The 13,345-nt window shown below is 38.1% G+C and overlaps 1 protein-coding gene across 9 annotated transcripts in view; it reads right to left on the bottom strand.

Annotated features, from left to right (window-relative positions):
* The window catches only part of FRYL (FRY like transcription coactivator), a 244,633-nt gene that overhangs the window by 5,448 nt on the left and 225,840 nt on the right, over positions 1 to 13,345 (bottom strand). For all 9 annotated transcript variants that reach the window (XM_027103011.1, XM_027103012.1, XM_027103013.1 and 6 more), the window contains 5 exons: positions 12,891 to 13,141; positions 9,981 to 10,188; positions 8,322 to 8,471; positions 7,569 to 7,667; positions 1,834 to 1,902 (listed from right to left, as the gene is read on the bottom strand). In XM_027103011.1, coding sequence (XP_026958812.1) covers positions 1,834 to 1,902; positions 7,569 to 7,667; positions 8,322 to 8,471; positions 9,981 to 10,188; positions 12,891 to 13,141 — 777 coding nt within the window. The remainder of the gene's footprint in view (positions 1 to 1,833; positions 1,903 to 7,568; positions 7,668 to 8,321; positions 8,472 to 9,980; positions 10,189 to 12,890; positions 13,142 to 13,345) is intronic.

The following is a 13,345-nucleotide window of genomic DNA, read 5'->3' as shown; positions in this document are numbered from 1 at the left end:
TAAGCAAAGGTGAACTTCAGCTCCGTACTGCTTACCATAAATTATGTAGATGGTCATCCTGTGAATGTTAGTTGAGCACAATCCAATGTCAAACATATTAGCATATCTAAATTTCTGAGGTTTTACTTCATACAGTTTTATATGGAAACTAACAACAATTTGAGCTTTTAAATATTGTTTTTTCACTTCCATTAGCATAAATAAAAACTGACTCTACACACGTATTATCCAGAGCATCTACTTTGGGGTGTAATGGAAAAGAAAATCACTGATAAAGTTTACGATCACAACTGTAGGAAATAACACAGACGTAATTAATTTCATAGCTCTGAATTACTAGAAATCATGCTAAATATGTTAACACTGTACATTTAAAAACATTGCTTTTTAGTGTACTGAAATTTGCATATACAGTCTTCATTTACTTTTAATATGTGTTGATTGCTTATTATGCAAAGGCTATACTGGTATACAGCAAAAGACACTACATAATGTGCAAAAAGGGACCTCTGCTCTCAAGGAGCTGAATGGGAGAGGAGACCTAAGATATCAGTGGAAGTCTTCAATGTACAGAGTTTTCAGTTTTCACTTAGTAGAAAACCTCAAGCTATATTAATTGACACAGACTCCTGGAGATGGAACTCATTTTCTTCGAGGTAGAAGGGGTATAAGAAATCACTTAGTCTAACCACCTAATTTATATATGAGAAAAGCAGTTTGTTACTTGCTTAAGCCATAGTGGCAAAGACAGAATTAGAACCAAAGGATCTAATTCTAGTCTGGGGTTAATTTCTTATCTTGCCTCATTTCTTTCTTTACACAGATTATTTGACAATTTCTTTATGACAGAGCAGGATTTGGAGTCAGCCTTCCAAGGTTTGAATCTTAATCTATTTACTTACTGATTCTAGATAAATTAGCTTCTCTGAGCCTCAATTTTAATTTGCATATACTTTTTCTCATTTATTTTAAAATATTTATTAATTGCTTATTATGTATCCTCATCTGTGTAATGGGGCTAATTACAACATCCACTAGACAGAGCTGTAAGGACTGAGATAATGAACGTGAAATGCTCAGCACAGTGCCTGGCAAATAGTTTACATTTATTGAGAGTATACTGGTATTTTCTCAACATTTCAGTTTTGTAAAGCTTCACATTTTTATTACAATAGTACAATAACTTACAGTGACTAGAAATCTGTAACAATCTGATGTTGTAAAAGGTTAGAATTCTCATGTCAAATGTAAAGGGTGTTAACTGATTAATACATGTTCCCCATATGAAGTTATACTTCTATTAGAATGATTTGTAGGTCTTAATTTTATCCTCCTTTAATGTATGTGTTGTGCACTTTTCTCTAAGCAAATATATTACTATTATTTTCACTGAATTTTATACTAGCAAAAACCATAATTTATCCAATCAGAATTTCAGCTTCGGAAGGGCTAGTATGAATGTATATAACATTACTCAGGTTTGATATCCTGACCAGACTATTTATCTGTGGAGTACTAATGCAGAATGAAAAAATGTTTAGAGAGGCAGATGCAACTAAAAGTCAACTTGGACTGTCCAGATATTCATCGAGCTTATCTATGGAATGTTATTAAGCTTCAGTCATAAGCTGGCCGTTCATTTTTATTAAAGTGAATTTTTCATTACTAAGCCAATATTCCATTGAACCTAACTTTTACGAAGATTGTTCTGATAACAAAAATGAAAAATGTTACAAATATTCTTTATTTCTAGGAATATCAAGGACATTTGAGCATACGTATTATTTTACCTGATACAGGAATATATAGCAAAACTAAGAATAAGAAACTTACTTGTGCATCTGTGTTTATCCTATACATGTCTTCTTTGGCACCAAATGTCCTCTTACAATTGTCTAACCACTGAAAAAATAAACAACAGTAAATTTTAATACAGTAATTGCACAATGCATAATGAAATTGGTACTGTAATGGCCTGCTCATATAAAACAACAATCTTGGACTTCCCTGATGGTACAATGGTTAAGAATCTGCCTGCCAATGCAGGGGACACGGGTTCGAGCCCTGGTCTGGGAAGATCCCACATGCCGCGAAGCAACTAAGCCTGTGCGCCACAACTACTGAGCCTGCGCTCTAGAGCCCGCGAGCCACAACTACTGAGCCCACGTGCCACAACTACTGTAGCCCGTGCACCTAGACCCCGTGCTCCGCAACAAGAGAAGCCACCGCAATGAGAAGCCTGCTGGCCGCAACTAGAGAAGAGCCTATGTGCAGCAACAAAGACCCAAAACAGCCAAAAATACTAAATAAATAAATTAATTAATTAAAAAAATAAATAAAACAACAGTCTTAAAAAGTGAACTTGAATTCCTAGGACTGGTTGTAGACATAGACTTTCATCTCCATTTGAGCCGAATCATTTGTATGCAACAAACCCAAGCAGAGGATACTGTGTATGTGGCTACAGGCACACGCTGGGGACGGTTTACTAATGGAAACACAATCAGCTGTCTTCTATTCCAGGGCCTTGTGGCGCTCCATTTCAGTAAAGAATATTCATTTTGTAGATTTTATGGGAAATCTTCACAACCTATACCTGACCTTTGTCTAATGTAAGATGGGGAAATGAAAGATGGGCTTCCTGTCCTGTCAATTTAATAAAGGCAACTTAGAAAGAATTAACCAGGTCCGTTCGCTTATCGGAAGTGTAATTCTCAGAAGACTTGTGTCACTTTTAATTAGTGAAACAGAAACTAAAATACATTTTAAATCTTGTTTTTGTTTCTTTTTCTTCCTTTTTGGACAGCAATAAATGACAAACATATTATCTCCAATGAATACTGAATACAGAAGCCAAATGTGGATTTTCCTTTTCCAGGGGCTGGTCCTAAAGATGGATATTTATTTAAGGTACCTTTTCCTCGGTCAGATAAAAAGAAAATAATAGCACTACGGTTTAGTGGGGAAAAAACACTGGAGTCATAGAATTTCCAAGCTAAAGTGAAAGATTAGAGCCTTCAAGTTGAGCTCCTGGGTTTCGACGGTTTGATATTATTAATATTACCAGTTCTTTTGACTTCCTAGTTCTTTTTGTGTGATAGATTAAATATAATAAAACTATATATATATATATATATATATATATGAAGTCATTGGGACTTTGAGAAAAACTACTAGCTACGTTTTTACTCTTTGAAAATATTTCAGTAGTAGACATTTGAAATTCTCAGTTGTAGCTGTTAATGGTCTACATGCAAAGAATGAAAATTAGATGTCTCGGTTGTTTCAAAACCATCTCTTTGACCTTATGTCCCTTTTATCCTGGTTCCTCAGCCTGCATGGGCCCTCAGGCTCTTTACTTGACAGCCTCTCAGAAGAAAAACATGCTAGGTTTTCCTAGTAAGATACAGCTGCTGGTGGTCACTGTCAAAAGCTATCTAGCAGATTTCTTTATATGAGCAAAATTCAGTTGACATCTATCATGGAATCTGTACCTTAATCTTCATTCACTCAAAATGTTAAAATGCCTGTACACTTCATCCTCATCACAAGTCCGGCCCAGTTTGTCCAAGTATACTGATACATTTGAAAAAAATACTTTCAATTGCTTATTTAATGGCTTGTTCTTACTAGATATAATTTTTTATACTGTGTGCCTATGATATGGCATTTGGGGGGCACTATTCAAAGTAATTATTTCTGATTTTTATTCCGTTACAAGAAAAGCCCCAACCCTATTGTCCCGTGGCCACACACTGGCCTGCAAAAGTACAGGTCCACACCTTCCCAGTCAGTGTATACAAGATACAGTAGACGGTTTGTGTACAGAATACCCTCCAACCCACATGTAACAGTCTTCCTGTCATGATGGATTTTTTTTTTTTCCCCATGATGGATTTTTTTTTACTCAAGGCTCAAATAAAGGTTAAAATTTAATTGGAGAGGTTTGGCTTCTGGGTATGATGGGGTAGCTTGCATAAGGCCAGTCCTCTAAGAACAACTATGGAAGCTGAATACCACCAGCCAGGAGGATTTAGGGAGTCAGAGAAAAGTACTGAAGAGAGCTGTACATTGACTCCAGCATTACCCTAGGGGACTTGCTCATTGATGTCCACGGGCTCAGAAGCGGAACAAAAAGTAGTGGCTTATAGTTCACTGGGCTGGGGAAACAGGGCTGTCACAGGTAGTGAGGTACTGAGGGCCAAGATCCTGGAGAAAAGATAACTGCAGAGAAGGGAGCCGACCAATCTGTGTGCAGTTTGCTCTTGGGGCACTTGTTCCTGTATTTGTCATGTGCAGGAGGAGAGGCTAAGAAAGCAAGTAATAGCATCTGGGAGGATGAAAAGGTAAGCAGAGACTTTCTGGTCTCGTGGTGCTGGGGAGATGAGATAAGAATTGTTCAATCCCTGCCAAGAGAGCAGGGTCCTGATAAATACCCCCAGCTTTCACCTGTGGTCCTTAGAAGACTCAAGGAAAAATAAAAGAATGTATAGCTAAAAAACTATTAGAGGGGAATGAAAAATCGTTGATAGAAAAGAAGTTAAGAAAGGAAGGAAAAAGTAACAGAAGAGATGGGATAAGAAATGGTGAGATGGTAGCTTAGGAAGGAATCAAATTCAGTTTTCTCTTCCATACAAATATTTTACTGGATTCGGCACAATTTATTGAACATTCTTTTCCTACTGCATTGCCATAGAGCCTTTGCTGTAAATCATATGATTATATATGTGTGGGTCTGTTATGTTCTATTGGTCTATTTGTCTAATTTTATGCCAGCACTACACTCTTTTGAGATTTTTAATAGGTCTTACTGGATGTAGGTCTCACTCTGTTGTTTAGACCTTGTTGTTGCTCCTTTTGGACAAGATTTGGAAGACGTTTTCTGTCGAGGGCAGACAGGAAATATTTTAGGTGTTGCAAACCACAGATTTTCTGTTGCAACTATTCTGTGTCGCAGTGCAAAAGAGCCATAGACAATAGGTAAACAAATGGGATGGCTATGTTCCCAAAAAGTTTACAAAAACAGGCAGGGAGCCAGATATGACCTGAGGGCTATAGTTTCCTGACCTGTGTTCACGACTGTAATCAGCCTGTCAATTTCCATTAATATATTGTCTGAAATTTGGAATGAGATTGCATTCAATCTATAGATCATTTTGGGGAAAAATGACTTCACACTGATTCATAAATATGGTATAGCCTTCCATTTATTCGGGAGGCCTTTAATTTCTCTCAGTAATAATTGAAATTTTCTGTGTGGAGGTTTAGCACATCTTTAAATAGACTTAATTTGTAGGTATTCGATGTTCTCCTGTTGTAAGTGGTATCTACTGCTGTATAACCAACCACCCCTAAAACTTAATGGCTTCTTAAAACAACAAGATAAATCTTTGGGTTGGCTGGGAGTTTTTCCTGGTCTTGCCTAGGGTCACTCATGAGTCTACAGTCATCTGATGGCTTGACTGGGGCTGAAAGTTCCAAGCTGGCCTTCCTCAAGTGTCTGGTATGCTGGCAGTCAGCTGGATGCCTCCACTCTCCTCCACATGGCCTCTCATCCTCCTGGAGGCTGGAGGTCAAATAGTTTTCCAGAGTTTGTTCCAATTTACACTCTGACAGGCATGATGGCAAAGGCAGAAGCTGCAAAAGACCTCTTAAGTGCTAGTCTCAGAGGTTGCACAGCATCACTTCTTAATTTGATTGGTCAGAGCAAGTCACAAGGCCATCCAGACTTAAGAGGTGGGAAAACAGATTCCATCCCTTTGATGGGAGGAACAACAGCAAAGTCATATTGCAAAGAAGCGTGGACACAGAGGAGCATGATTCATGGGGACTATTATCACAGCAATCAACCTCCTCGGATAGACAGAGATTTCTGAAAACACAGAAGCACTAACCATAATGGAAAAGATGGATTAACTTGGACCTAAGTAAAATGAAAAACTTCTGTTGATCAAAAAATGCTATTGAGATAGTGGAAATGCTAGCCACAGAGGGGGAAAAAATTTGTAATTCATACATCCAGTAAAAGGCTTGTGTTTCGAATGAAGAACTCCTACAAATCAATAAGAAAACCACAAATAACCCATTTACAAAATTGGGCAAGATACTTTAGGCACAATTCACAAAATAGCTAAATGAAGAAGAAAAGGTGCTCAAACAGTCATCCGACAGATGCAAAATAATATCATGAAATACTACCTCACATCCACCAAAAATGACAAAATGTTAAAAGTTGGCAATACCAAGTGGTGGCAAAGGGATTAGGGCATGGTAACTCCTGTACACACTTCTGATAGGATTGTAAATTGATGTAACCTCTCTTAGAAAACTGCTTGGCAGAATCTACTAAAGTTGAACAGATGTATACCCTGTGACCCAGCAATTCCACTCCTAGATAGATATCCAACAGGTATGTGAACATATATACGTAAAAGACATGTATAAGAAGTTACACAGCAACATTATTTGTAACATGGCCAGATCTTGCCCGATACTTTCCTGCTACTGAAAACTCTCCTCTTCTCCAATCTGTCATTACTATCTCAGTCCACATATAAGATCACTACCCCCTTAATAAGTATTTTCTTATACCATATTCTTTTCCTGAGATAATCCCCCAATCTAAAATTAACGTCTGTCAAGGACTAAGGTTGCATCTCTATTCCATGAAGTTTTCCTATCAGCCAAAAGGGACCTCTCCTTGGAAATCATACATTTGGTTTGCATCCGTTCTCTGTTAGACCTGTATGATTTGCCAGTACTTTTATTTATAGCTATAATTTAAACATTTGTTCCTAATTATTCATGCACAGTATCTGTGCTTTATATTCCTATCTAGAGTATTTAGGGAATAAGAAACAGGTTTAACACTTCATTTTTCATAGGCCTTTACATGTGATAGATATTTAGTACTTATTAATGAAAGACTCATCTCCTAGGGGAAAAAATGCCTACTGTATGCAGTTTTTTTTGTTTGTTTTTTTTTTTTTTACTGTATGCAGTTTGTGTGAAAAGGAGAAACTTTTTTTCCTTCAAGTTTTTCTGCCCCTGCCAATTGAAAATATACTGGATTTACTCTCAGGGAATAGAACGACTGTGTTTTGCAGTGCCACACTGGAGTTAAACATTTCTTTGCAGGTAACATCTATAATACACTGTGTGCTCTTTCTCCCTTTGCTTGCCCACGTACACATACACATCACAGGAAAAAGAGGACCACTTTGTCACAGGTTGCAGATTTTTCTGGACCACAACATCACTGTGCCTTTCTCAGGGAAATACTGCCTTTATACCCCAGCTTGCAATGTTGACAGCAGCTATTATAGTCTCAACACAGAAGCATTTTATAAAGCTCATTTTCCATTGTGCTCTTAGGCTCTTAGAGGGCCAATTTCTAAAAGCTAAAGATAGGAATTTACTGGACAGAGAGCTCCAAGGCCCCAACATTCTCAGTATAACCCTGAGGCAAGTGTTAACAGGTTCTGTTTTCCATCTCAGCTATTATGCCAGGTTAGCGCTTCTAGTGTCACAAGCAACTACTTTATTTTACATGGTAAAAACAGACTGACCTGCTCAGCTGCTTCTCGTTTGGCATTGTACGTATCCAGGTGCTCTTGCAATTCCAAAACACTGAACTTGAGTGTTTCTAGCAAATCACAGGACATCAGCTGTCAAATCAGAAACACATTGATCCAGGTCACCGTTTCTGATCACAATCCTGAGACCAAAAACGTTGGTTTTCAGGCCAGCTTCAGCCGGCCTCCCTAACTGTACGCTGTCCCGTACTAAGGACTGACCTTTCACTGAAACAGAGGAGAAGTGCAGTGCAATGTCAGAAGGATAAGCATGCCTTCAACTGCCTTCCAAAATGGGCTCAGGCAAAAATGGCATGTCAGTCCAGGATATACCTTAAAGGTAACACCCTTGAAGCTTTTCAAACCTTAATTCTTTAAAAACCTTAATACGTAATCTACAGGCGTGCTTGGACACAAGTGGGGAAGACCAGGGAGTTCTGGGTTCTTCATGGGGGAGGTCTAGCCCTCTCCTACCCGCTTTTACTCAGGAATCAGGAAAAGTACACATCTCTAGAGCATGATCTTTCAGCTTCCCCATCTAGGACTCTGTGGAGGGTGAGGGCAGGGAGAGGCCAGAATCAGAAATAGTCACAAGCCACTGCATATAATACACGGGAATTATATTCTGCTAGATATTTATAATCAAGTTGAAAATATGAACCTTCAGACTTCAAAATTCTGAATTACCTTAAAAAAAGACCATTTACTGAATTAGTTTTTATAATAAGCCCTCATGTTAAAACTTACTGTTTCAGCATCCACAAAGACTGTCGGGCATTCTGAACACATCATCATCACTTCCAGTGAACTTTTAAATTTGGTACCAATGCGTTGCAGACTCTCACCAAGAAAGCTGACTGCCTCATTAGTTATGTCTCCAAACTTTCTTTGAATTGACTATGGAGAAAACATAAGAAAAATGTTAGTATTTCATATGAAAGCCTTTTTTCATGTTTAAGTAAAAAAAGCATAATTTATAATTAGAGCAACCTTTTATTTTAAAACTATTGTTGTAGTGCTGTATAGAACTCTTAAAACTGATCTGTAAGTCCTTGTTTTTAGGCACTTTAGGAAACATGGTAATTTCTAAAAATGATCAAAACAGTATTTACAGAACAGTATTCCTGAAAAAAGAAACTATTGATACAGGCCATTCATCTCCCCATTCCTGAGGTTTTTTTCATTAGGAAAGACAGAAGGAATACATGCTATATATGTTGTTGGAAATAAAGTCCTCACATGTGTGAGGAATTAGCTCTTCTAAAGTTAAGTTCTACCTGAAAGAAACTTTCAGTAAAAGTAGTGTACTCTCCTTGGCTATGAGCTGCCTTCTGACTTTAAGTCATCAAAATGCATCAAGGATAATATCTTCTCAAAACTCAAGAATATTCAATCACATAAAACAATCAGTGCCTGACCCATAGTGAGCACTCAATGGATTAGTGTCATCAACAGTGTAATTACTATACAAATACTTAACGTGTACCTACATGTATATGTGTAGCACCATTAGCTGTCATTATGATTAATTAGGAAAAAAAAAGCATAAGCCACAGTCTTGGGCATGAAGAAATTTATATCTCTGGCATGAAAAGAATATAAATAGAAACCCGAGTAACAATGCAAAACTACAGAATGAAATAAATAAATGCTCCAGGTAATAAGCACTAAAGAACTTCCAGGAGGGAGAGACCGAAGGTTGGAGTGGTTGGTTGGGAAAACCTCAGAGAGAATGTGTACTGAGCTGGGTTTTCTAAGATGGGCAAAGTTGCTGAGGTAGGGAGGAAAGGTGGCAGGTAGTTTGGAGAATAATGACTTAAATGGTGGCATTTCTCTCTGCCTTGGTTTCCCTAGCTACAGAATGCTAAAAACACATCTACGTTACATAGGTCTATTGTAAGAATTGCTTAATGTAGAACATTTAGCCTAGCGCCTAGCATGTACTGAATGCTCAATAAATGTCAGCTCATATTATTTTTAGGGCTGGAAGCAAGCCTGGCTAAAATTTGTAAGGTCCCCACACAGTGATGAAAGTGCCAATGAATTTAACACTTTATGATAAGTTGTCTTATGATACTGACGTAAGCTCCTTGAAGGCAGGAACCATGCTTTATATTTCTTTGGTGTCCCTGGAAGTGCCTAGCATACTGCAGAAAACTTATCAGATGTTGTTCTGAAGTTTTACTCTAATTGCCTTAGAGGTGATATCGGTACTAGTCATTGTATAATGTCCCAGCAGTGCTACAGTGTCGAAGTGTAAATTTAAATATCACTATCTTAGGAAAATAAAAATTTTTAAAGGGAATCAGTGGGAATATTAAAATTTGAGATACTGATTTTAGCCAAAACCCCATAACTTTATCAGGTAACTATAATATGAATTCAGAAACCCTAAACCTCACTGACCTGAAACAGCCTAGAAAACACGTGAAAAGTAAACACTGCACAGGACCCATCGGTGTCAGACAGCATCTGATTGACGTGACAGCGCCAGGCTTCTTCTTCATCATCGTACGCTACTGGCTGAAAAGCGGCTATGATGGCAGAAAGAAATGGTGATGGCAGAGGTGATGTCTGTGCTTCTGGAAAACCATCTTGCTCTTCTTCATCTTGACTGTTAACACAGATATCATCATCATAATATTATCGCAAAAGAATACACTCAATTACTTAAAATAGTTTGTCATCTAACATGGATTATTTTTTACTCGTGTATACACATTGATTTAGAAAATGTGCAACCACCTAAACTTTGTGAGGAAGCACAAACAAGCAGATTTTCTTATTCATCCGGTTCTTTCTAGCATCTTGTTCTTTCTTAGCATCTTTGGAATCAGAAATCTAATTTCACATGACCAGCTTACAACAGCTCAAGTCCTAGCATAGGCCAGGGCTATGGAATAATTTCTGTAACTTCTGTGAATAATACAGATTAGAATGCTTTCATTTTAAATGGTCAATTTTGGAGGCTTTTTATTTGAACAGGCCCAGATTGACAATGATAATATTTTTAAAGTTTTTGTCATGTACTTTTATGTCAAGGGCTATATATTAGGTGCTTTATACAGATTGTTCTCATTCAATCTTCACAGCAACTCAAGGACAGTTAAGTATTATTATTATCTTGATTTTTTACCAGTGAGGAAACAAAAAGTTCAGCGAAGTTAAATGATGTGCCTAGGCTACTGGGTAGGAAATGACAGAGCCAGAATTTGAAGCCAGGACTTCAAATGGGACCAAACCCAGTGTTAAAGCCATGACATATACTATATGCCTAGCAGTATGGCAGTAACAGATCTGACTCAAAGAAACATAAGGCCTGGCCACTTTCTTTGAGAAATTTATAATCCCCACAGTCAGATAATACATACAAAAATGAGACAATGGGAAAAGATGGAGATGTATTTGGGTTGGGCATCCTATAAGGAAATGTGTGACTCTGGGTCTTAATATTGCGTATTTCACATTACAGGGTAGTTCCACAAGGCTTTATAGAAACTACGGAGCAATTCCTATGGAAGAGAGGGATCTGAGAAGACTGGGGGGGGCGGGGAAAGATCAAAATGAAGCAGACATTTGAAGTGAAAAATTATATCTCGAAAAGTTTAATTTTTAAAATGTCACTGTGGTGATTGATTTGAACAAAATGTATCCTCTAAGCTTGAGTACATATACCCCTATATTTAGTAAGGATGTTTAATTCTATTTCAACTTCAGTGCTTGGCCAAAGTCAGCACTTTGGCTGCAGCCTTTTAGAAAGGCAGACAGCTGAGTATCTACCCCTGCATCATTTCTGGTGTCGCTTAACTTGTGTATGATCAATGAGTGAGTGATTGCATAGGCTACTGTCACATCCAAGTCAGTAATATGAACAAGGTGTGTCACCAAGATTTGTTGTTAACATCTGAATGTACACTTTCAAGTGTAGGTAGGCATTCCAGATACGCTGAGAGTGAAAAATCTCACGTGCTATATATGTTAAAACTCAATTATCACTTGAAGTACTGATATAAATGAAAAGCTTTTTTTTTTGCGGTACATGGGCCTCTCACTGTTGTGGCCTCTCCCGTTGCGGAGCACAGGCTCCGGACGTGCAGGCCCAGCGGCCATGGCTCACGGGCCCAGCCGCTCTGTGGCATGTGGGATCTTCCTGGACCAGGGCATGAACCCGTGTCCCCTGCAACGGCAGGTGGACTCTCAACCACTGCGCCACCAGGGAAGCCCAAATGAAAAGCTTTTATTGTAGGAGTAAAGCTCTGATATACGTGATTACTTATAAAAATAATTATCAGGGAGCTTCAAACTGTTGAATAGGGAAATAAATACACTGATAGAGAGTGCATTAAATTAGATGTGCTTATAAAGAACATTATTTTGAGCCACAAATATTTATAAAATTAATTTAAAAAGCAAAATAGTAGATGTAGATTATATCATAAGTCTCATCATTATAGAACTGTTTGGTATTTAAGTTACATAACAGCCACCAAACTTTCTTTTAAGAACTTTATGTAATAATTGATTATTCAATTTTGTCAGCCCATGAGTGAAAAAAAGTCCTATTTGAGAATTCAACTATCACTCTGTGATAATTTTGAAGATATGGTGCATAAACATTTAAAAGGAGCACTCTAACATCTGACAGTAGTAAGAAATGGTCACTTTTGCCCATTATATAAGTCAAGCTTTAAAAATATGACTGTTGGGGCTTCCCTGGTGGCGCAGTGGTTGAGGGTCCGCCTGCCAATGCAGGGGACACGGGTTCGTGCTCCGGTCCGGGAAGATCCCACATGCCACGGAGCGGCTGGCCCCATGAGCCGTGGCCGCTGGGCCTGCACGTCCGAAGCCTGTGCTCCGCAGCGGGAGAGGCCACAGCGGTGAGAGGCCCGCGTACCGCCAAAAAAAAAAAAAAAAAAAAAGACTGTTGATAATAAAACTATAAAATAATTTTTGGAACCTATTTCAGATTTGTTCTGGTATCACAGAGTTCATTCCATGATTTTGATACTTGGTTCTGGCCATGGCCCAATATTGATTTTAACACTCGGGCCATTTGGCATTTTGCCTAAATAGGTACTTGGTGTACTGCTAAACGCAGAATGCTATTCACTATGTTCTGAGAATGGCCTACTTGTTTTTCTTTAAGTGAATGTCAATAATAGAAAATAAACCCATCGTAAAAATGAGGTAACTCATTTTACCTTGGAAACACACACAGGAATGAAAGTTCGTTTACTAGAACAGAGGGTCATATTTGGGAGGCGATAGGAGAGAAAATATCATCTCATTATCGTGTCTGTGATACTGTATTCTCACCTAGACAGCCCAGAGAAATCCGCTTCCTCTTCTTCACATCGTTCATCCAGTTCTTTCAGAGCTAAGGTGACATCTTCTTCACAGACTGACCCGGGGTAGCTCTCCGGAGCCGAAGGCTCTGGCATGTCAGTTTCCTCTAAATCAAGAATCCCTTGACACACGAGAGAATCCTGCTGTTCTTGAATAATATACGACCCTTCATCTTCAAAGGCTGTAAGAACTTGTTCCTCCTTTAATACTGAGCTTGTATCCTGTAAAACAATTATGTTTTTTACGGCCTTGAAAAACATTAAAGAGAATTTTACCAACACAGAATAAATGACTATTGCCACCGACCTACATCTATTTTACTAGGCAGTCTTCATTTACACAGTTTAAGTTTTGGAATTTTTGGACTCTGATCATATAAAATTGATTTTTAAAAATATTTCCAGCTTTAAAATATTTTGAAATTA

The sequence above is a fragment of the Aethalodelphis obliquidens genome, unplaced genomic scaffold (genome assembly GCF_003676395.1).
Source record: "Aethalodelphis obliquidens isolate GAN/ISIS:26980383/991018 unplaced genomic scaffold, ASM367639v1 scaffold6, whole genome shotgun sequence".
NCBI lineage: Eukaryota > Metazoa > Chordata > Mammalia > Artiodactyla > Delphinidae > Aethalodelphis > Aethalodelphis obliquidens.
This window is presented reverse-complemented; position numbering and strand designations above follow the sequence as displayed.